The sequence below is a fragment of the Galleria mellonella genome, unplaced genomic scaffold (assembly GCF_026898425.1).
Source record: "Galleria mellonella isolate WM207_F2 unplaced genomic scaffold, CSIRO_AGI_GalMel_v1 utg329, whole genome shotgun sequence".
In the NCBI taxonomy this organism is placed as follows: Eukaryota; Metazoa; Arthropoda; class Insecta; order Lepidoptera; family Pyralidae; genus Galleria; species Galleria mellonella.
In genome coordinates, this window is record NW_026442078.1 from 86377 (window position 1) to 111667 (window position 25291).

Here is a 25291-nt window from a genome sequence, read left to right on the forward strand (position 1 = left end):
ACAGAGGTGCCCAAACAAACGACTTTGGTACAAAGTCTCCCTCTGGTTCGTTGATAAGATCGGGATATATTCACTGAGTGGGATAAAAGTAGCCTATGTTTTCATTACTAAATTTTATAATAATTCGTTAACCCGTTAAGCTGTCAAGAGGTAACAAACTAAATAAACAAACACATTTTCATATTTGTGATTTTAGTAAGCATTATTCGTTTAACCAATCGTGAAATTTAGTATTGTACTTACTATATGCAACGGAGAAGGACATAAGACTAGTTTTATTTTTGCCAGTGAACGGTAAAAGTCACGGGTAAAAGTTAGTATTGAAATATTTTAAATCCAATGTATCTATGAACCATCTGTCAGTATTTTATAAAAGCTCCTAGCTATTTTCGTAGAGCAAAATTTACGTTTTAAATTTCTATAGTTTTTGTACTAGCCTATGTGCGTTTTGACTAGTTTTTTTGAATAATTTAATTAGAAGTGAAAAAGATGCACTTCCTCTTAATGTGTTTATTTGAATCGTGTTTTACAAAATTTTATAGAACCTCAATTGGCTGATCTAGGTTATTCGAAGACGCCCAGATCGATTCAGAAAATTCTTTCAAAGATTACTTGTCTCCAGGTTGTCCCGGGGTCATCAGATCAGGCTCTGATGTATCCGGGATCCTCAGGGTAATTGAGGAGATTATAGGCATGTTTTGTTTATGTGTTTGAGATTTTTTCTAGTTAAAATATTTAGTTTTTATTCCGGCGTCTGGAAGATGTCATTCACCTCATGATGCCGAGCTGATGGCGGATGAATCGTTAATATGAAGAAAGCAAGAAAAGTAGTGGGCCCTCTGAAATTTTTTATAATTTTGTAGTTTTGACCGTACTGTCACTTTTTGATTGTCAATTTTCTTCACTAATTCAACACTTGGTTCGTTCGTTCGTTCGTTAAGATTTTTAGTTATGATTATAATAAAATCAATACAAGCTAACATTTTAGATTTACCTTTTCTTTAATCAAGTTTGTAAAATTAGATATTTATTCTATCTGATGTGACTGTTTCAAATATTTTAGAGACGACAGGTTATAGGAGTTTATGTGTCTAGAATGTGTGTAGTATTGATATCTTGTCTATCACCGTTTTTATATAGCAGCGAACTTAACAATAAACAACATTATTATGATGATGCGGAAAAATACCTTAAGATAATGACGGATAACCGATTCGCACATATTTTTAATATACGAGCGCATATACACCGTCCTCGTTATCGTGAAGAATTAGAATTGGTCAATGATATAATAGAGAAGTAGTTGTTGAAATTTATTCTATTGATTTATATTAACAGTTTTATATTTTAAGCTGAAGAAACTCTACGGTCAATGCCTACAGGCCGGCATGGAATAGGTGGACGAATTGGCGTGTGTTTCATACAATTAATCATAAACATCCGAATGCTGATCAAGTGGCTCGTTACTTGGCTCATCTGTATTGTGATATGGGACTTGCTTATAGAACTATTTTAGTTCATAAATCAGTCAATCTCGACATTTACTCACCTTAATTCCAATGTAAATTTATCATCAAATTTTTTTATTAAACATGTTTTGAAGGCTATATCTGTTGACCGCGCAAAACCTTTGAAGCCACCCATTTGGAGTCCCAAGCTAACTATTACAATATATGAGTATGTATGATCTTAGTGAAACAAATCTTTTTCAAGTTCTGAGGCATATGCTACATTATTACTATGGGCCTCAGGTTGTCGAGTTCATGATCTCACATTGCTAAGTATCGACGAACAAAGTTTAATAGATAACGATACTTCCTAATCTAATGATCTTCCTAATCATACTATGGCCGGCATTCGGATCCAAGACAGATAAAATTAACCATAGACAGTCTGGGTAGAGGTTGCGACAACATCCTATAGAAAGAATACCAGAGGGAGAATTATACTAGAGGGTGACTTTGGACAAAAGTCGATTGTTTGGGTACCTCTGTCCTATTCATGTTTCAACCGTGAAGCAGTTGTGTTTGCATGGCTGTGTTTCGGTTTGAAGGGTGGGATATGGCGTGAATTTACTGGGTACAGAGGAATAACACCTGAGTCCTCAGGAATGGCAACCCATGGGGAGGTATCATGGGTGAAACAGTATACTCTGTTATGTTCATGGTACTGCTCATGTCTATAGGCGACGGTTACCACTTTCCATCAGGTGGGCCGTCAGTTTGTTTGCCATTCTAAGTTGTATAAAAAAAAAAAGAGATTAAATGTTGTTTTCTGATTAAGGCAATTATTGCATTTGTCATCAAATCGTCGACAAAACATAAATAACTTGTTTATAACAGCCAGAGGTGCAGTAAAACCAGCGCCTAGAACAATTATTGGAGGTTGGGTAAAATCACTTTCAAAAGAGGCTGGTATCGAAGTAACTCCAGTTCAATTCGGTCAGAGCGGTAGCTTCACTAAATTTTGTCGAAAATTTTCTATAGATCAAATTCATCCGACTGGTAATTGGAAAAGCATTCATACTTTTCAAAATTATTACCAAAGAAAAGTGAATCCAGTTTCTTTATTAAATTATTTTGATCCTGAAAATCAATAGTTTAGTAATTGATAATAATAATATTCTATAGATGACAATTATATTCGTCAGTAAATTATTTATGAATATGACAAAAGTTTATTCTTTACCTCTGTTATACTTACATATTATAGCGTCTTTAGTTTACCAGCACTAGGTGATAACAAACACACATGTTGATACAAAACAAATAATAGAGTTTTACCATCAAATAAAACTTACCTATTATTTTTTCATCAATATCCGGAATCCAGGTAGGGGTTTTTTTAATGGCTGACCTACGCTATCGGTATACGCTGGCAGGGTACCAGTGAGGGATGATAGGTGAGGATGAAGCAGGTCAGTTAGCACACCGTGACGAATCTAACAATAAATCAATCTTGATGGTTTCCAGGGGGAACCATGAGGAGGTCGACCTGACAGGGTATATTGCTGGCAATGGGGCTACTAGTCCTCATTACTAACAATTCCTTCTCTCCCCTCCAGGTAAGGACTTTTTTATGGGTGAAGATGAAATGTTAACCCTGCCTGCGCTATCGGTATACGCAGGCATGGTGCCACTGAAGGATGACAAGTGAGAATGAAGGCAAGCCAGTTGGCCCATAGTGATCAATTAACTGGAAACCATAGTGGTTCATTCTTGATTAATTAATTAATCAAGAATTAACCACTATGGTTTCCAGGGGGAACCGCGTGGAGGTCGACCTGATAGGGTACATTGCTAGCAATGGGGTTATTAGATCTCATTGTTAACAATCCCTTTTCTCCCTACTCAGGTAAGGGCTACCTGGTGCATCATGAGTTTATAATGACAAACTCTCACCTGGCGCACACGCACCTGTGAGGTGTCGAACCGGAAGAGTGAAGATAAAAAATATCGGAGAAGAGAGGGAAAAAGGCTGACTAACGGTTACTAAGAAAGACTGGTGTTTGACTCAAAATGGATTCCGGATATTGATGAAAAAATAATAGGTAAGTTTTATTTGATGGTAAAACTCTATGATCAGTATAGGTTCCTGGAGATAAGAAGGAAAACAGTTGTACTTTGGGAACATCATAAATAATAGTCAGATTAGATATTACAAATATATTTATTAAAAAAAGAATTGAATTATAAAATAAGTAAGATACCGGTAGATTACAAATAAATCATTATTACATTGTCTTCTTTTATTATATGCCGTCACTCCAGAAATAAATTTTGACTAGTTCGATGAACAAAATAATAATTACAAAATTATAATCCATTATATTCCGCGTTATCTAATTACATTATGTATTTCAAGATAACTAGCACCTTTCTAATGTCACAGAATGGAGTGACGGCGATAAATTGTAAATAGATAGAGTACACTTCATTAACATGTACGTAGGTATACAAAAATTCTAAATACGAAATGTTATCAAAGAACGTATAGAAACACTGATGGCTATGATATTTACAGGATAAAGCCTAGTTTATACTCCAGTGTGCTGATTTAGTATTTTGTTATTTCATTGTACACTTCATGTTATAAATTGTATGTTACTGCCAGTTACTTCCCCATTGTAAATACTTGAGTCCTAATAAAGTTATTATCAACTATGTTTTTTTATTTAATTTAGGTATTAAACGTGGAGATGACTGTAAAGTGGGTCAGCGGCTATTAATTATTATTGTCAATTTTATATGACTGATTATTGCCATGGATCGTTTACTAAATCTAATTGAAGACAAGATACTGTCAAACGAATTTATGATATTGAAAATAAGTGATGAGAATTTTAATTGAGGACGTAATTTGGCAGTACGATGTACAAAACCTAAACTGAATAGAAATACCCAATAGTCGATAGAAATCGTCCCTTAATTTGTTTTACTCATCAGGGAAAAAGATCAGTAACAAATTTTAATTAGGTACATTGTACTAAGACAATGTTAATTCATTACTATACTTGTAGAAGTAGGCACGGTTTGAATCATGAAATGAGATGCGAGAATACATAGTTAAAAAACAAGAGCAATTATGCTATTTGTAAAAAGAGATTTGCTGTCTTAACGGTAGGTATGAAAAGTTAATTATTTTATGGCCGCTAAATATCACTTTGATGGGCATTATTTTATTATGGAACAAACTAAATTACTTTGTGATCTTTGAACTTTACAGATTCAAAGTTTAATTTCGCTATACAGGAAGCGTGTCTAGATAATTCTGGGAAGCTGTCGATTTGGGCAGGAATATTATTGCTAAGCTCTTCGACCTGCATTTCCATAATGTGCAAGTAGATCAACAACATCTAGATAGAATATCTCAACAGAAATTTCGACTGTAACGGATGAGTTTAAAAAATAGTCCGTTTTTTGGAATTGGTGAAATTTATCACATAAATTGTCATTTCATTTATTTATATTATTAATAAATGCTATACTTTTAAACTTTCATATAGCAAGATTTATCTCTATCTAGATGTATGTAATCTACGAAAGCAATTGAATTTCTCAATATGGAGCATGTTTAATGAAGTACAAGAATATTAACATATAATGTCTATGAGGTTCTATCAATATCCATATGAGTCTATGATACATTTATTACGTAACTCCTAATTTTCACACTATAACTAGGCTAATATTTTTGTATAAATTCTAACTAGTCCATGCTACACCATAATCGAGTACTCTACAATTTTATTGTACATGAAAAACTAGCTACAGGGATATATTTTATCTATGACATAATTTAAGTAAAACAATATTTACAAAAATAGCCACTTTTCATTCTGTTTTTGGATTTGTCTATGTCTAATTTTCACTATCGCAACGTGAAATGAAACCGTTACATCTGTTATGTATACAACAAGGAACTTAATGACATTAAATAATGAGCGACGAAAACATACTACCCACGAAATTAGCACGTTAAAAAAATGTTTATTTAATATTTATTTAACTGGTACAAATGCTAAGTCATTATAAAACTTACAGAATATAGGTTAATGTTAGATATTTTCGCAGCGAAGGCAAGATGTGATCATGTCTGTATAGAAAATTCGTGCTAAGCTATTATAGCATATGTATGACTGAAAGTCTTTGAAGGAAACCTTGATTGCTATTTCATTTTTCTTGCGTATTATTTCTGAGAGGCGCTACCAAAGAGAATGGATTAACTTGCAAGGATATCGGAATATTTTTTGGAAGTGTCTCTAATTAGGTATAATGACTCTAAGATAACTTAAAACAAATAGGATTATCAACTTGATAGATTGCCAATGATAGACTTCTTTGGAATTTCTATTACTTCAAAAGTGTATGTATTCGAGTAGAAATTATTGCAAATGTAACAAACCATATTAGGAATCGGTGAGCCCTTGGCGCTTTTCTTCTTCCAACATGGCGTCGAGTTCGTCCGTAAGGTTGGCAAGCATGTTTCCAATGTCGTTCAGGACATCCGCCGGCTCGGTACTTTTCCCTTCGTCCTTGTGTTCAGGGAGGGAGTGAGGGGTCGTAGGTTTGATGTCTGGTGTATTTCTTGGTGGCAGATTGGAAAGTCCTATCCCTGTGCGGCCATAGTCGACCGTATGAGGCCTTCCTGCTATTTGACCTCGGTTCTGCTTTATCGTTCCCGCATTTTCGTTGGCAAATGGGATGCTATCTGATTCAGTGCTGGAACTTGACTGTAAATAATTAAAAAATATTGTTAACTAATTGTTTTGTAAAGACTTAAAAAGTAAAAGGCAATAAATAGTAAAGTATGATTCGCCAGAATTTTAGGCTTAAATAAACTACAAATTATTAAAACTGTTATATTATTATTTTTGCCGCAGTTTGTTAATCCTATCGACTATATCAACTACTCTAATATTTAATTCAATTATCTTTCTGAATAAAATCTCACAGAAACTTCGAGAATATCCGTCTCTATGACTCTTACAGTTCATGGACTACTTTCAGTAACAGTGTTCACATCTCTGCAGCGAATATTGAATAGGCATACTTATTGAAAATTTGTGTCTCTAGTTTTGCAGAATGGGCAATGCAGAGTGTTTTCAATTTGTCTATTTTAATGAGAATGTATACGAAGGAACGACCTGACCAAGAGACAGCTGATGTTCAATAGTAATATAGATAAAAAATCATTTCATTCGTTGAATGTTTTAATTGCTTACTAACTTAATACATAAAATATTTCTGTGATATTTTTAACATAAGTTGGTTTTCCTTTTCATTAAATTCTATTACACTATTTTAATTCCTTCAAGATTAAATTAGTTCAGGATGGTGACACCCCTCGTACTGCAGGTGTCCATAGACTATAGAAATATTTACAATCAGACTGGCTGTGTGCTTGTTTGCCACCTTTGTGGTATAAAAAAAAGATTAACCTTAAAACTAGCGTCGGATCCAGTCCTTAGCTTGTCTTCTTCGTAACGGCGAGGGGGCGAGGCGGGTGCAGGCGGCGGCGGCAGCAGCCCCGTGCTGTCCAGAGACACGCTCAGCGAGTCCGAGCTCGGGTACGCGGGCAGGCTCAGGGGAAGGCTCTTCTCCGGGTGGATTTCCACTGTCGTCTGTCCGAACCTAGAATAGTGACAACTCCAGTAATGCAATTGTTACTTTTAACATGCCATCTTTATCATATACCTCTGGGTCACTGTCACTGGTTTCTGGATCTTCTATGCCAATATATTCATTGTAAACGATTATGAACTCCTTAAGAACGTGGCCTCACGACGTTTTTCTGTATGTTATGAAGTAAGAATTAAGTGACAATCACTTTTGACTGATTACAGAAATCGAGAAGGGATAGGTTTTAACATGGATCTTTTGAAAAAATACAGACAAGCGATCTCTGATCGTTCTTACGAGTCGCTCGGTGTATCCCGTTAATGATAAAAGTCATGTTAGTGCATCTTTCAAATATAATTTGTTCCCTAATATCGTTATAATTATCTAATTGTCAATTCTTACCTGAATGGTGCATACTGTGAACTCTGCCGCTTTGGGGGCTCAGGCGGGGGTTTCCTGGCCACATGCGGACTCGCCCCGTATGCGACGCGCTGCAGTCTCGCCGAGTACGCGATCTCGTCGTAGGCATAGTCCGGAGACTTGTCCCTGTACGCGGGCGTCGCTTGTATCTTGGCGACGGGCCGCGGCCGCACCAGTCCCCTGGGACGGGGCAGCGTCCCGCCTCCCTCGTACGAGCTGTCGTTCGTCGGCGTTATGTCGCCATCATCGTATGACCGCCGCCATTGTCCCCCGCCATAATAAAATCCCGCGTCAGGAGAGAAGGTCGTGTGCGATGTCCTTTCAGAGGGGTCTTCTAGACTCTCCAGCGACTTGCCGCGGGGATGACGGATCTGTCAAGTATTATTATTTTCAAGTGAAATAAAACTGTATTTCAGCTATTCTATTGTAAGTTTTTTTTTATATAGAAATAATCAAAATAATTATGACATACATTTACAGACAAGTACAGCTCTGTTCAGTTTTGTTATTTTACGTATATGTACTGTTGTTATTAATTATCATGCTACGAAATAATTGTAAATAGAATAAACTTTAAAAATTTTAGCAATTAGTAAATTATTGTTTTTTATTGTTATTCAGTTACTTATATACATGCGTTTGTATTAGATTATATTATCTAAAAGACTACCATGCAGACATATTTGGTTAATTTTTAAAAATACCTATACAAAACAATAAAAATAAAATAAAATCAATAGTAAAAATCACACGCACGCATGGTAACACTGCGTTCTCTACGACAACACTGAGTGCACGTTAAAGCCGGGTGCTTGGGTGCGTCGAGAACAAACTGACATGTGCCAAAGGAGTTTGTCTCATACCTGTATAGGGACCAAATCAGTGCCACATAGGGGCGTTGGTAGAGCGTCAAAGGTTAGATCGGGGGGTTTATGGTAACTCCTCGCTGATCCCCAAGGCTGGTAATGTAGCTGCCTCGGATATAAATCCTTTAGCCGATTATGTCCAAGGTGCGGTTTGTGTTTGGAAAAGAAAAGAAAACAAAACATTCACATGCTGCTTCGGGCTGGTGGAATGAGTGGATGCAGCGGAACGGAATGACGTGTGGTGGCTGCCGGGTGAGTACAATATGCGATTGCGTAGGTATGTCATAGACTTTTTTTCATAGTTAATATTGGCCATATAAAATTATAAATTAAAAAATTTGCGTTATTAACGGTTATTTAATAAATGAGTTTAAACCTAATAAAGTAGGTGCCATTTTCTTTCATTAATGTACTTACGACTAATAATAATCGCAGAATTGTTTCACATCCGAGCAGCGACGACTATGGCGATGGACAAAGACTTCTAAAAGTCTAAGCGAAATGATAACAATGATGTTCCGGAACACATCGGGAAAATATCAAATAATTTTGACAATACAAAATTTTTGGCGCCAATTTAGTTCATATTACTTTCCCAAGTTTCCATATTTGTTGCCACAGCAAAAAATAATCCAGCTGTCGTTTGTGCTATGCTTCTTGGAAAGAGATTACAATAAAAGCCTCTTGGCCCAAAGTAAATAAACATTTTAATTATTCAGTTAAATAGAAAATATAATAAAGCTTCATAAATCATAAAAACGCTTTTTGTTAAGACAAGCGTAGTTAGTAAATATTGTAAAGAAAAAATGTAACTATAATATTCTGATTTTTAAATTTATAAAGTCTAGCGATAAAATAAAAAAATACGGGTCATATTTTTTAAATGTAAGTGATGATGAATGATAATGTGATGAAAGTAATGTATAAGTATAAAAATAATATAAGTAATAAAAAAATAAATTCATTTGAAGTGATGCTTTGAAAATAATTAATTCTGATTAACAGGAATAGAGAATCTAATTTGCTCTCTAATTTTATAATGTCTATAGACCTAACATTATGGTAGCGGACAATCAAGAAAAAAAATTAAGGATATATTAATGCCCTAATTTAAAGAAAGTATTTATTATTAAAATATTATAAAATATAAGTCAAAGTTAAGAGTGCAATGCTGAATAAGTAAACAGGGTTATGTAAGTTGTAAGTTCCGACGTCCGCTCACATAAAAAAGATCTAATATAGAAACTAGTTCTAAAACATCACTACAAAGACATTAAAAAATTTTGGCATACTTGTTTATGGTACTGACCTGGCCAGGTTGTAGCCTTGTAAAGTCAAGGGAACCCTGATTGCTGATGCTCCTTTTGCCTGCCCTGATATCTTTTACTCTTTTTATAGCCAGTAATATTTTCTTTTGGTGACCTAGACGTACTATGCCCATGTCTTCTAAATCCTGTGGACATTATTATATATATATTTAAATAAATACTATTAATACTTTATATCAGCAAATAAGTCATATCAAATAAGTCACATTCTTTTAGATGAAGCCATAAAAAGTTGGGCTGTTTTTGTCGGAGCATTTGTTTCCTATAAACTTCCTGACATTTTATATAAATTTTCTAAGGATTTAGCCTGTTTGTCATTTCACGTAGCATTAGAAACCCACGAGAAATTTAATTAGAGCTTAAGAGAGTGTATCAGAATATGTAATACGGGTGACGGTTACCTCCCAGGCGAGCTGTGTGACGTCATGCACGGTCCGGTAGCCCTGCGCGACCAGCGCCGGCCCGTACTCCTCCAGCCGAAGAAGCCGAAGCCATTCCTCTAAGGAACCCTGCAGTACATAATTAGTAATTATACGTTATGAGAAACAATTAGACGTATCACACGACTGATGCAACGTTATACAAAGTCTCTGCCTTACTTATTCTCTATTTTAACCGTTAAGTAGTTGGATATGGCACTGAAGTAACAGCGTCGAAGGCATAATATGTTAATCCTCAGGAATGGCAACGTATGAGTAATATGTTTATTCCGTAACATTTATTTTTGGGCTATTGCCACTGTTTCCTATTAGATACTTTGTCAGATCTTATAACAAAAATTCTATATTCATTCTTAGGTTCAATAGTTAAGCCATCAAAATGTTGCAAACAGACATATTTTAAACGTTACATATAATAGGTAAGGATACTAACAGGTATATAATCAGGTAAATTATCAGGAACGTTCAAATTAGCGAGCTCTGCCTTTAACCGCTTGCGGTGGTTGGGTTTCTTGATGCCGACCGCCGTCAGATCTTCTGGCGTCATTCTCGTGACAGTGGGCAAGTCATATCCCGCATCTATGAACAGCCTTGCATACTCTTCCATTTGGAGGTCAGCTAGCCACGCGTGGATTATATCTGGGTCCTGGAAAAAGTAGACGGGTTTTTGTGTGTATTTGATACTAAATGAATATAAATAAAGATGAATACAATTGGTAAGCGTATAACTTGAGAAGATAAGAGCTTGGATCGATTTAGTTTAATTCTACTGCAATTAGTAGAATCTGTTTATATGTTATTGCCATTTTAATATTATACAATGGTGTTATAAGCAGATAACAAATTACATTTTTTTTTATACCACGGAGGTGTCAAACAAGCATACGGCCCACCTGATGGTAAATGGTTACCGTAGCCTATGAACACCTGCAATACCAGAGGTATTACGCGTGCGTTTCCTCTCTTTACCCACCTTTTGAAGAACCCCATGCTGTAGTCTCTTGGGAAAACTTCGGAAGGGAGCTCATTCCACAACACATTACATTATATGTTTGTATGAAATAGATATACATGACTAAAATATACATGTTATATTTGTTTTGCATTATTAGATTAAGACTACTACTTGGATAAAAAGTCAATTGCTGTTCCATTTGTATTTAAATTAAATATAGCAGCTTGCATAGCTGTTTCAGATTGAAGAGTGAGATATGACAGTGAAATTAAATCTTAGTTTTAGATGATGGTGCCATCTCACTATGTGCGTGTAAGTGAGGTTATATCAATATGTATTTATGTATTTATTTCACATTGCATTCCATGGTTACTAGATAATAAAACAATTGCAATTATGGTTGGGCACAGCAAGTAGGAGAGAGGAGTTACAACCTTTATTTATACTTTTGCACACAAAAATATGTCTACGGGGTGGACTTCACGCCTGATGGCATTCTCTACTAGTCAAAAGTTACACTAAACAGAGTGAGAGAGTAAATAATGGTGCATTAATTTAACAAAACACCTAATTTTACTTTAAAAACAGTTTTTGAGTTTGTTACAATATTATCCAATTATTGATATTGTTTCACGATAGTTACGTATTTTCTGTGTTAATATTATTCATTATTTAAGTATTGATGTGTATCTATTTATATTGTAATTAGTATTATAGTTATATAGTATATTCTATAGTTTGAAATTATTCATATTGTAAAAGTAATTAATAAAAAGTTTAATAATAAAATTTCAATTTAACTCAACGTCAATTTTAGCTATAACTTAAATTATTATTAATATATAATTAATTATTTGTTTATACATAACAATATAATTCTGTTTGTCATTCAAATATTTGTCAGTAGCATAGTAATATTTAGTAATTAAAACTTTTTAGAATTTCTTACAAAAATATTGTCATTTTGTTAATTTTCTAGTGATTCTGGCAATTTGTCATATATTTTTATTGATGACACAATATATTCAGTTATATCCATGATGCTACTTTTACTTAATAATTTTTCAAACGTAGGTATTACACCTACGTTTGGGTATACATACCGCGTAAGTAAATGGCACGGCATAGGACAGTTTTCTCAGTAAACACAATGCTCATCATAGTTACTCACGGGAAGCCCTTGTGTGATCATGGCCCGCACGCGGTCTGCTGCGTCTCCGCATGGACAAGCAGCGTGGTGCAAATGCGGCCCGCGGCCTGACGCACGCCCGCTGTCCAGTGACGCAGATGAGTGCCGCGAGCCTGATCCTGCTGAGCCTGATGACGAGCCGGGGCTGTCGCGGCCGGGACTCTGGAAATGTTATTAAAAAAATCAAATTTAAATAAATTGCTGGCAATAATGGATATTCATGAATTAATATGTAACTGACAATTACAATATCTTATGGCTTTACAGAGTGAAATTAGTAGTATCGTTTTAGAATAGTTTAAATTATTAACAGTTTGAATTATTTAAATTCGCACCGTTTAAAAATGGTTTTAACGATTGATTCGCTACGATAGTGTTGCAGAATAACATTCTAGACTCGATTCCATTTTATGTTAACACAATTATTCAGTAACTGATTGAGTCAAATACTATCAAACATAATTAAAAAAAAAAAAAAAACCAAATAAGTGGTCGGAGGCGTAACACCATAGTCACCAGGGATGGCAACTCATAAGGGGTATTATGGGCGTCACAGAGTATTCTCTGATATTGTTTATTCATTATCTATAGGTGTCGGTTATCACTTTCCATTAGGTAGGCTGTTAGCTTTACATTCTAAGTTGCATAAAAACATTCATAATGATCTAAATCTAAACATGAAACCTTTCCTTGACTAACCTTAAAGTTTTCCAAGAGACTACAGCATGGGGTTCTTTAAAAAAGGCATTAGGAGGTGTCTTCAGGGTTGGCAAAGCGACAGTAATGCCTCTGGTATTGCAGGCGTTTATAGGCTATGATAATAGCTTACCATCAGATGGGGCGTATGCCTGTTACGTTATACGTGTATACGTTTGCCACCTCAGTGGTATAAAAAAAAATAGAATAAGAATATAGGTTTTTAAAATATACCTGCGTCATATCGATCCCCTGGTCATCACTGAGCGCCAACTGGTGGTGGTAGTACACGGCAGCTTTGTGCGTAAGCGGCTGTGATGGTGGGGGGAAGGTGAAGGTGCCGCCGCCTGCTGGACTCTTGCCCAGGCTCCCGCTGGCACCACTGACACCAGACACCCCAGATACCGTACTGCCATAGTCTGAATGGTCATCTGGAAGTGGACGAATTGTATTTTAGTAGATTTACTAAAGAGAGATGGTCGTCGTTGCATGAAGGGCATCACAGCGATGTTCTATGATGCTCCATTTGCTGTTCATGTAAGCGACGGCTATCACTTTGCATCAGATAGCAGTCATGTACTTCAATATAAGTATTATAAAAGAATAACATAATGTAACTGTATAAACTTCTCCGTGTGGGTACTTCTGTTTGTTTGTCTATTCCAATACAATGATAAGCTTCTTCACCCTAGGGAATGAGGTAATCCATTAGAAGTTAACTAATTTTTAATTAACTTTCAGATCTGATAGGCGAGTGAGGACAGTGAACTTAGTGATTACTTTTTTTACGACATTAACTGATTAATTCATCAGTTTGTCTAATGATTGATTGTAAATCGGATATTGACATATTCTATCAGAAATTTTCATCGATTGATAACCTAATATTTTATAAGTACAATTTGGTAGTTTTATTTTTGATCCTTATTTTGTATGTAGTTTTAATCATTAATTCTTTTTTGTATTAAAAATCAACCTATTCTGTTTCATCTCTGTGAATGTTGAGTACAACTATAATTGGACTGCAAACTTATAATGCTATTGTTGTATTCTATTGTTAAAAATTTTGTTTGTAATAAATTGATGTACCACAGAAATAAATAAATAGAAATACATACCTCGTGTATGCGACGGTGTGTCTGGGGGCTGCGGGTAGGGCTGCTCCTCGCAAGAGGCGTAACCTTGCGAGCCGAAGCTTGAGCCGGAATGCCTGTGCTGCGGTGTGCCAAACGCATCGCCAGGGACCGCTGGAGGCGGCACGCGCTTGGCAGTAGCCGTCTTGCCGGCCCCACTGCCACCGCGAGACATCCCGCCCACTGAAAGGAAAACAATAAATAGCATTAGTTAATTAATAATAAGTATTACACACCCCATATTCCCGTATTCCAATGTGATCCCGGCATAGAATAGGCCACCAATTATTTTCCCATATCATAAGAGACGACTGAAGGAGGACGAGGGATGGGCATCAGCGTCCTTCCTAAAACTCACCTTAGATGGAGGCTTATGTTAAGTTGCCACGCTTGGTATGTTGGCAACTGCAGTTTGGCTTTTGATGATGTTTTAAGAAGGACGCTGTTGCGTATCCCTCCAGAGTAAGCTCCCTTAATCGCAGACCAATTCTAAGCTGTGACCTACACGTCTATATATTTATAAGCAATATACTCGTGAATTTGTAAAATTGGCCCTTAGACAGTTAATCATATTTGCACAATTCTAGGAAATATCTGCTCATTATAGTGAAATGACAACAGTAAACAATTTGTTATCATATAATTCTATGTTACTACCTAGTAGATGAGCACTATAATGCTGGGTTATATGAAGCAACTTAATAATTAATCACAGCCGGCATGTATTGTCGAAAAAATTGCTCATGTAAACGCCTCTTTATTAGAACAACGCTACCAGCGATAGAATCAATTGATTATTAGCAGAAATTATACGTATTATCGGGGAAAACAATGGAACTATTAGAACTATTATTGATTACACATATACGCGTTCATCCGTCCTTCCTTTCTGCACCACTGACCCAGTATTATTCCATTAACATCCATATAAAGGGCATTAACGTACATATTAAGGGCGTTAAAAACATTATTATAGTACATGCATTCTCACTTAAACAATGAATCTTATTGAAAATCGAAGGAAATTTAACTTTGAACTAGATTCCGAATGTGAAAGGAAAAACCTCGAAGTTCTATCGACGTTACAGTTCCAAAGTGCTATTTGAGAGAGTACGACAGTAATTAACTGAAACTTTTCAAATAGTAACTTTCTTTGTTTAAGTGTCGACTCGTCTTTTAAATTACTCGATCTGTCTACAAATAACATGGATAATCAACTTGGCTAGAAGACTTTAAGATTGACTCAGGTACTTATTTGTTTTATAATTGGAATGACAAACAGTTCTACCAGTAAATTATATTTTTCTCAAGAAAATATGGATTGAAAAATAGTACAAAATGTTGAGTGGTCCTAACTATGAGTATTAACCTTCAGGGGAAAAGGGATTGTTAGTAATGCTAGCGTTATACTTTATCAGGTCGACCTCCACGCGGTTTCCCCTAAAAACCATCGTGCTTAATTCTAGTGAAATTCGTTACGATGAGCTAACTGACTCGCTTTCATCTTTACCTATCATTCCTCACTAGAGCCCCGCCAGCGTATATCGATAGCGCAGGCGTGAGTTACGATTCCATTATCATCCATAAAAAAACTACTAATATCCTAATTACTATTAACTTGACAGCTAAACATGCATGGCTCTTTTTATTATTTTTAGATGCAGTTTTCTATGCGAAATAGGTTTAGTTCAATTTCAAAGGTATAATACTATGTTTTTCGTATAATGAGTGCTCTGGTTATCTTATCATTTATAACGAAACACAATAATGCATGCGTAACTGCATGACAAACTAGTACATACCCTAAAATAAACAAATAAAATACTAAGAACAAGGAATTACATAGAAGGAGTGATAAAAATGTCAATTCATGGTAGACTAGTTTATACAAATTGTTTTACGGCCGTATAACCCTACCAAATTGAGATACAACCTGCTTGCATACTTTCTACAAAAAGTGTGTCGAATACATAATCTAGTAATGTATAATGTAGTAAATACCAGAGGGAGACTTTGTGCAAAAGCCGATTGCTTGGGTACCTCTGTCCCATTCGTGTTTCAACCGTGAAGCAGTTGTGTTTGCATGGCTGTGTTTCGGTTTGAAGGGTGGGATATGGCGTGAATTTACTGGGTATAGAAGAATAACATTTGAGTCCTCAGGAATGACACCGCATGGGGGGTATCATGGGCGAAACAGTACACTCTGTTATGTTCATGGTACTGCTCATGTCTATAGGCGACGGTTACCAGTTTCCATCAGGTGGGCCGTCAGCTTGTTTGCCATTCTAAGTTGTATAAAAAAAATGTAAAATTTATCATTAACAAATAATTGACATATCAAACATTTTCTGTACACTAACCTGCTATGAATTGAGAAAAATACCAAACGATGATGTCCTCTTTTTACTAATTATATTTGCATAAGAAAAAAGGATCTAACCATATGATTTACAGTTTTTATTTTATCATTCTTTCTATGTAATTCCTTGTTCTTAGATAAAATACTAATTTAGCGGATCTTAAAAAAATTTTGTATCATTAATTAGCTAATTTTATAAATGTATCTTATGGGACCATAAAAACAGAGCAATCAATCTTTCAAAATTACATTAAACGCTGTTATCAAGCTTAAACAAGCCACAATCTCGCGATGAGTAAGTAAGTTTCCGTCGGTCGTTATTCTCTATAAGTCGATAATACGGGGGTGGTAGCAAATCCAGTAATAAAGCAAATACTTCATCAATCATGTCGGATTGATCGGCCGATCGCCGCGGTCGCACGCCGATCTAATCCGACAACAAATTGCTTGCGCCGAATCGATAGAGCCAACTAATGGACGAAAAAAAAATCGATATTAATTTAATCGTGCTACAAACCTTCAACAGAGAAATAAACTTGTCCGATTTGTGTGGAAATTGAGATGTTTTAAAAATAAACAATTCGCTCGTTTTCGACCGATCTCGTTCGCGCACTGTAAACAAGGGAAACATTTTAAAGATGCTTTTTACTGTGAACCCGTTGAGAAATCACAATGAACCCTTTGTTTTTGTAATAAAAACACGATTTATATTCTGTAAAACAGAACGCTCCGTGCTCTTACTCGGGAACGTTCGACTGTAATGTTTATTAGTGCAAATATTTTCTTATGTCCGAATGTATGCTTACTTTATTGATAAAAATTTATGACGACGATTACATGCACGCAATCATCCGAATATTAAAGACGCAATTGAGAAACAATAATAATAAAACATTGAAATACGCCATACTTTACAATTTAGTATGCAAAGTCTGGTTTCAAAGGTAAATAAATGTGAATGGTAGATAGTGTGAAATATAGTGAGATCCGTTTAGAAATGTATTTTTCAAATGGTATTTGTAAGTAAAAATTTAAATAAATTAATAAAATATTTGTTTTCTTCCAAATTAAATTGTCCTGCTCAAAGATTGCTTAAATTCACGCCTATCTCTTTGACGTAAATAATTAATAAACAAACAAATATAGACTGATTATGGATATATTATTTGTTTATCAAGTCAGAATGCAGTATAGATGAATTATAAAAATAAAGGGCGTTAGCACTTAATTCTTCTATTTACACCGTAGACGATTTGACGTGAACATAACATAGATATAGCCTGTAGTATTAAAAACATCAATTTTATGTATCAAGACTGTGAATTCCTCGTACTTATTATGCTGCTACGTCTCAAGTTTGTTACAACAAAATTATATCGAAAATGAGTTAAAAATTACAAGACTCTCAAAACTTATTCAAAACCTTCACTATCTTGTGTATAGAACCAATGAACCTGCCATCAAGAGTTAGTCAGTTAGGCAGTAAATACGCGTGTAGGTATAGTCTAATTATCGACTATTAGCTTTAAGGTTTTATCATGTAATATGTCTACTCAGTATTTCCCATTAAAATTAAACTCTATGTGTTTAATAATAAGGTTATTTGCTATTTGTAGAGGCAGTTTATGTCCTATCAAGTACACTGTAGTAAACCGATCGGCTGTATAGACCTGTTCATACAAGCTGGATTGCACGCAATTCGCAGCATTTCCGAGTTTATTAAAATGCGATTATGTGGCGCCAGTTGGTAGCCCTTAAGAGGTTATTAAAAGGTCTAATGACATGTTGCTTTACTTGATAACTTGTATCTATTATAGCTTATTGTCTAGATACATTACAACACTGACAATACTTTTGTATCACATATTTATTATATTATTATCTTTTTCATTTTAGTTACATAGTTACAACTCTATATCCATTAAAGTTAACGATATGCTTTTTCACTGTATTGGGTTGACTGGAAGAGATCTCTGTTAGAGATAAGTCTACCCTTGCTCACAACATTTATAAATTAAATGCATCATATTATATGTAACTTACAAGTGTAACGAAAAAAATCATGTGGCTTGCTTAAGTAGATTATTTATAGAGTAAAATCGAACTCTTTTCGAACAATCAGAACACCAAAGGGAGACTTTGTACAAAAGTCGATTGCTTGAGTACCTCTGTCCCATTCGTGTTTCAACCGTGAAGCAGTTATGTTTGCATGGCTGTGTTTCGGTTTGAAGGGTGGGATATGGCGTGAATTTATTGGATAGAAAGTGTTCTAGCAGTGAAGTGAAATTTAACATTTTTCCCAAAAGAATATGTGTCCAAAAATTATACAAACAATTAGATTTTCTTTGATACTAACACGTTGTATTAGTATGCACTAATACTAGTCTACTAGAACATAATGCAACGTACTTTGCATGATACTAATTTATTTATTAAAAATTCGTGCAAACTGAACTAACGACGAAATTACTTCGTGAATCTAATTCGCATGCATTACGAAATTAAAGATTAACACGTTGATGAAATTAGTGCCATGAAATTAGTTTCTCCGTATTATAGTGTAGATTATGATTTATGATAATAGTTTTAAAACGTATTAAGTTGTGAATTTAATAATATGCACGATCCTATATAAGCAAACGGTGCTGACTGCAGCACTGTAAAGTAATAAACCGTTTTAATATAAGGCTGGCAATATTTAATGAATCAGTTAGTACAACCGCCACCCAGCAACCATATTATCGTATTCATGATATCTTAAAATATTATAAAGATTTTCAATGAGAGTACGATTCTAAACTAAGTGTTTTATGGCTTCACTTGCAAGTTTAATCTAGTTTAATATACTTGCTAATGTAATGGCGAATGGATTTAGAATTAAATGGCATATTTTGATATCTGCCATTTCGTAATTATAATGCGCTCAGTGGCTTTATGCATAGTTAAAAGTTTCTTTATGGATTCGATTTTAAATTTATGAAAAAAATTATTATTAATTGTAAATTTAGGAAAATTTAAATAATCTAATTATGGTCTTGGGTCGATTGGTTTTTATAATATAGTATATTCTAATGAATTTTCTAATTTAACTATTATAACTGTAATAACTGTACAATTATCTGTTCAATTTATGTATAACAAAAACATAACATGAATAATTAATAACATATCATTACAGCATTCATTTACAATGATGAAAAAACGAGAGCATGAGTTTAGATACTCTTAGATGTTTTTAAAATATTCTATTATAACGATTTATAAGAATTGTATTGTAGAATTTTGTTTATTAGCAAAATTCAAAATTTTTAAAGATTCTAAATAAATGTATTTAAAAGCCTAGATAAACTGAGATTATCATTGTGTCTTTAAATGTGGATAAAACGACACAATACGTAAAACAAAACGTCCGAGTATCAACTCCAATTTAAATTCTATTCCACCACGAGCATTACACGTTGAAGTTTACAACGCAGGTTTTCTAGATTTTAATAGCCTTTCCACATTCTGAACAAAGCGTCGAGAGCTGGCCTTGTTCATGTCACAGAAATTTACGTACCATGTGTACAGTCGGCGAAGAAAGTTTGCCAAGCACGCTTCGCCTGTTTGGTTCTTATCGCGATGTAATAAAGTTCTTCGTTTGTGCGCGTACTTGTGTTGCTGGCCTTACTAGGCTGTTATCTCAGGGCCTGACTAATTGACTCAGGACAATGGGCGTGAGTGCGTATCTGCATTAGACTTTCTCTCGGACTAAATGGGTGATGGGCGTTTACGGGTAATTTTGGCGAATACGAGTACAAAAGAGTTAGTGCTTATTGTTTGTATTTAGTGATATCGTAAAAATTAGGTTTATACTCGTAAGTTTTTAATTTTAGAAACTATACAGAATTATTTTAGAATTCTTAAGAAAGCTCAATTGCCGTAAACGACAACCTAGCATAACATATCCGCCGGATAAGTCCGCTTGTGTACATTTTCGTTCTAACTTGATATCTATATAAAAAGTGAATGTATAAAAGCATTTAAATAAATACCCTGTTGTCGAAATACGAGAAGACTCGGCCTCTGATATCAGAACCAGGGGAGACAAACAGATTAAATTATTTCACTGAAAATTGAGTAGCTTATATTGACATAAATTCGTCGTTATTGGTTGTAATTTATTCGTTTTGAAATGTCATTTTAGCGAGATTATTATTGATATAATTCTTTTTTATTTTGCTAAACAATTATTTTGTAACATAGCAAACGAATGGCTTACATGATGGGAAGTGACTATCCCCGCCCGCGAGCACCTGCAATACTAGAGAAATTGGTGCGTTGATAGCATCTTAAGAGGGAGACTTTGGACAAAAGTCGATTGCTTGGGTACCTCTGTCCCATTCGTGTTTCAAATGTGAAGCAGTTGTATTTGCATGGCTGTGTTTCGATTTGAAGGGTGGGATATGGCGTGAATTTACAGGATAGAGAGGAATAACACCTGAGTCCTCACAAATATTAACGCATGGGGCGAAACAGTATACTCTGTTATGTCCATGGTACTGCTCATGTCTATAGGCGATGGTTACCATTTTCCATCAGGTGGGCCGTCAGCTCGTTTGCCATTCTAAGTTGTATAAAAAAAGCTCTTTTCATGAAGTTTAGAATGTCATATCTATTCGGAAATGTTGCTGCTAGGAGAACATTCCAAAGTGTGGTTGTGCGTTCCATCGTGCCTTGGAAATTGTACAATGAAAAACTACTTTTTTTCAAATGTTCGGGATAGAATTTTAGAAATTTATCTAGCCGTAGTAGGTCCATATTTTTTATTTAGTAGGCCATTGCAGTTATTGTTGATGATCGCTAATAAAAAAATACTCAAAATGAAACTCACGCTGAGCCAAATTGCTCAATGACTAAACACATACGCTTGCTAATGAAAACGCCGCCGGTCGCCTTAATTGTTTAAAGCAACGACATTAATTAACCAAGATGCATCAAACATACCCATTAATATATTCCTGTATGTATGTGCGTTGCAGTTCTAATGAAAACAACTAGTCAGGGTTACTAGTGATAATTACTGTAAAAAAGAAGTCTATACTATATTAATGTGAGATATCCTATTAATATTATATATACGAAAGTTTGTAACGATGGATCGATGAATGGATAGATGTTTGTTACTCTTTTACACACAAACTACTAAACGGATTTAAAGGAAATTTGGTACACGAGTAGGTTATGCCCGGGGGGAAAGGGATTGTTAGCAATGGAGTTTGACAATCCCATTGATAGTAATATGCCGCTCCACGTGGTTCCTCTTGGAAACCATCGTAAACAATTCTTGATGAATTCGTCACGATGGGCTAACTGACCTGCTTCATCATCACCTATCATATCATCCTTCACAGATGTCCTGCCAGTGTATATCGATAGCGCGGGGTTACCATCCCATTATCGTCCATTAAAAAAAACTAGGTTATGTCCTAACTTAGCACATAGGATACTTTGTGTACTTACTGATTTACGAAAGTGAAACCACGTGACGTAGTTAGTTATTTAATATATATAAGTATGTATATTAATTTAATATACATATCTGTGTACATATAGATAAATATGTACTACCAAATTTCATTCTAAATCCAAAGTTTCAGATTTAGTTGTATTATAAGAATTACCAGCTACTGGCATGTATTAAATGATTATACTTATAAAATCCTAGACTATGTTTATTACTGTATTTTATATTCATTAGCGCATGTATTTAAGCAATTTGTACTTTATAGCCCTTTAAGAGTTGCTTGCTCATGTTTAAAGTTATCTCGCTAAGTTGTTTTAGTGCTCCATTGTCCCCATGCAGTGGAGCAAACTTCCTAGGCACAGGATATGGGCGCGAGAAAGCATTGTTTTATAACTAGAATATGGCCTCACTGTACTTCCTTGTTGATCACTAAAAATACTTAGACCAATAATATCTAAATAAGACGGTATATAACCTAATATCTAAATAAGAGGTAATATAATGCTATGCTTCTTACCAATGCTGCGACAAAAGGTTTATCTTTTTTTTAAATGCCACGGTTTTTAGGAGGTATTGAATTGTATTATTTCTTTAATCAGTCATTCTTATTACACGAATTGTCATTTTATTTATATTTATTATTTTATACTAGAAAGAGACTATATAAAATTCATCTTGCATGGATATCTCGTCCAAGTCATAGATTTATTTGTTGTGTTTTCGTTTGTAGGGTGACATACGGCAGTATTTTACAGGGTATAGAGGCGAAATACAATAATCTTCAAGAATGTCAATGCATGAGTCCTCTTATAGTCGTGTCTTTTCGACGATTGTTTTTAATGGAAGATAATGGAATGGTAACATCGCCTGCGCTAACGGTATACGCTGACTGGGCACCAGTAAGGGATGACAGGTGAAAATGAAATGTCAGGTCAGTTAACCCAATGAGAGGTGCAATTCAGCACGATGGTTTCCAGGGGCGACCACGTGGAGGTCGACCTGACGGGGTATATAGCTACCAATGGGACTGGTAGACCGCATTACTAATAATCCCTCCCTCTCCTTTTCGACGGTTACAATTTATGAAGTTAGAGCCAGTGCTGTAGCTAGGTAATCAAACCAAACCAAAGGTTATGGAGTATAAAATAAACCAACCTAAGACTACAGGGGAGTTCCCCGCAAGTTTGAAACAAAGATGTTCGAGACTTGTCGGGATTTTTTCAAATAAGTTGCCATTATTAAAGTCGTGTTCCTGGAATCTAGTTTATTTATATTCCGAATGTGGGAGAAATTTTCACTAGTCTAATTTATAGTTTGTAAGTCAGAGTCCAGGAAGCTCCCTGGGTTTGGGGTCCCGGGGCACTGCTCCCTCTAGCCCTCCGGTAGCTACGCCACTAATTGATCGTTATTTTTTTTCGGTAGTTAGATAAAAATGTAAAAGTTAAAAATTAGAAAAACATTTATTTTATGCCAAACATAAAACACAATTGCCAAGTTACAAATTTTCTACAGCAATAAAAACGCCAACCTTGGAATTCAAAGGGAAATAAAAGTAAGTTATTAACTATTAATATTTCTTTAACCCTTGCAGTGAAATATTAAGTCGCGCTGTTCCAGATTTATTAACCTAATCACGCTACGTTTAATATTACTAACGAAGCTATTATTATGAAATTTTTAGTTTAATTTTGTTAAGCTGACCTGAGGATCACTTGATGAAAAGTATCGCATACCTATAAACACGAGCTTCATTACCGATATCATGTAGTTGAAATGTTCTCAGGAACAATAACCATAGTTAATTTTAAACTTGTTGTTGACACATATTTTAAATATATTACTGAAACAACGCGACGAAAAAACCTATTATCTATCTGCAATTTTTTTTCGTCCCGATAGTGTATTTAAAATAGTCTAGATAATTATAATATGGAAGTCATGCTTCCTTTCTTAGTAATTTCATTACTGTATAGAATATAGCAAATTTTTAAATCATAATAACAAATAATAAATAAAAATAAATCACAGCCACGCAAGCGCAATCTAGCCTTGACGCTAGAAACACAAGTCAGATTTGAGTTTCTAAAAAAGTTACCTTTATCGTATTCCGTTTTTCCATGGAAAATATCACTATATAAAAAGTTCTTCCTGTTGCCTGTGAAAATTATGGGCATCTTAAACTATTACAAACATAATGTACAAATTCAAATACTTTTTTAATTGGGTATTTGCTATTGACGTTTACTGTGAATTTATTACTTTAACTTTTAAATAAGGAAAAGTGTCTAATAGATAAACAAAAATAAGTTTTATTGATTGGATTTGTATAGTTAATTATATTGTTTAAACAAATAAACACTTTAAAGTCATATAATTGTAAATTCAACTAAGCACACGTCGTGTAAACGATTTTAACTTCAAGATATTAATTACCTCCTCTATAGACATTAAGTTTTAAGCAGCTTTACGACTAGACACCGCGTCTTTGTTTACTTAACAGCAAACTTCGCTAAGCACTGTTGATTTAAGTCCAGCCTTAGCTAGGATTGTCAATACCCAATTAATGTCTACAACGCTTATGTGGTCCGATATATGCGGGTTAGGGGTCTGACAATGGATGGCTTGTTCAGAACAATTCCACGACGATAAGATGTATGGTATATACAATCAATTTTGTTATACGTTTAAGTTATTTTTATTACTTACATAAGTGAGTATATTAATTAAAATTTAAGAAGTAAATTTTGTCAATATATATGTGCCTTTTTTGCAGTATAGAATTTTTACTAATCTATTTTGTTTAAGCATTGAAATATCTTAACCTCACTGAGAGTATGTAGAAGTACTTAAAATGTTGGTTATTATAATCTGAATTTAAGTTGATGTATTTTTAATATTCCCTAATTTTAACATTAAAACATGTACTATTCTTAAAGATGTTACAATAAAAGTTACTATCTAAATAGTACTTATTTAACTAGTAAATGATGAAATAAATTTGTATTTTCTTTTTTGGTATATCAGCCGTTAACTGTCCACTGTATAACATAGGCCTCTCCCTTGGGGGAGGGGGGGTTAAACAATAGCTACCACGCTTGGCAGGTGGGTTGGCATCGACAGTTCGGCTTTGGTAATGTTTAAAGAGGGACGCTGCTGCTCATTCTTCGATTATTAAATTCCCTTAGTCGCCTTTTATGACATGCTTGGGAAAGGAAGAGGTAGTCCATTTTCTGCCAGGACCACAGGGCAATATTTGTATTAAATATTTAATATTAATT

General features: G+C 34.7%; 1 protein-coding gene across 7 annotated transcripts in view; it reads right to left on the bottom strand.

The window, feature by feature from the left end:
• Positions 1-3650: 3650 nt before the first annotated feature.
• LOC113511818 (caskin-2) overlaps positions 3651-25291 on the bottom strand; it is a 350084-nt gene continuing 328443 nt past the window's right edge. For 5 of the 7 annotated variants that reach the window (XM_026895548.3, XM_026895578.3, XM_026895540.3 and 2 more), the window contains 10 exons: positions 14134-14331; positions 13250-13446; positions 12302-12481; positions 10609-10821; positions 10137-10244; positions 9717-9860; positions 8405-8530; positions 7524-7912; positions 6941-7133; positions 3651-6232 (listed from right to left, as the gene is read on the bottom strand). In XM_026895548.3, the coding sequence (XP_026751349.2) occupies positions 5909-6232; positions 6941-7133; positions 7524-7912; positions 8405-8530; positions 9717-9860; positions 10137-10244; positions 10609-10821; positions 12302-12481; positions 13250-13446; positions 14134-14331 (2072 nt within the window). In that variant the 3' untranslated portion in view covers positions 3651-5908. Of the gene's footprint in view, positions 6233-6940; positions 7134-7523; positions 7913-8404; positions 8531-9716; positions 9861-10136; positions 10245-10608; positions 10822-12301; positions 12482-13249; positions 13447-14133; positions 14332-17024; positions 17118-25291 lie in introns of those variants that run through there. The other 2 variants (XM_031909395.2, XM_026895556.3) reach the window with 2 other exon arrangements.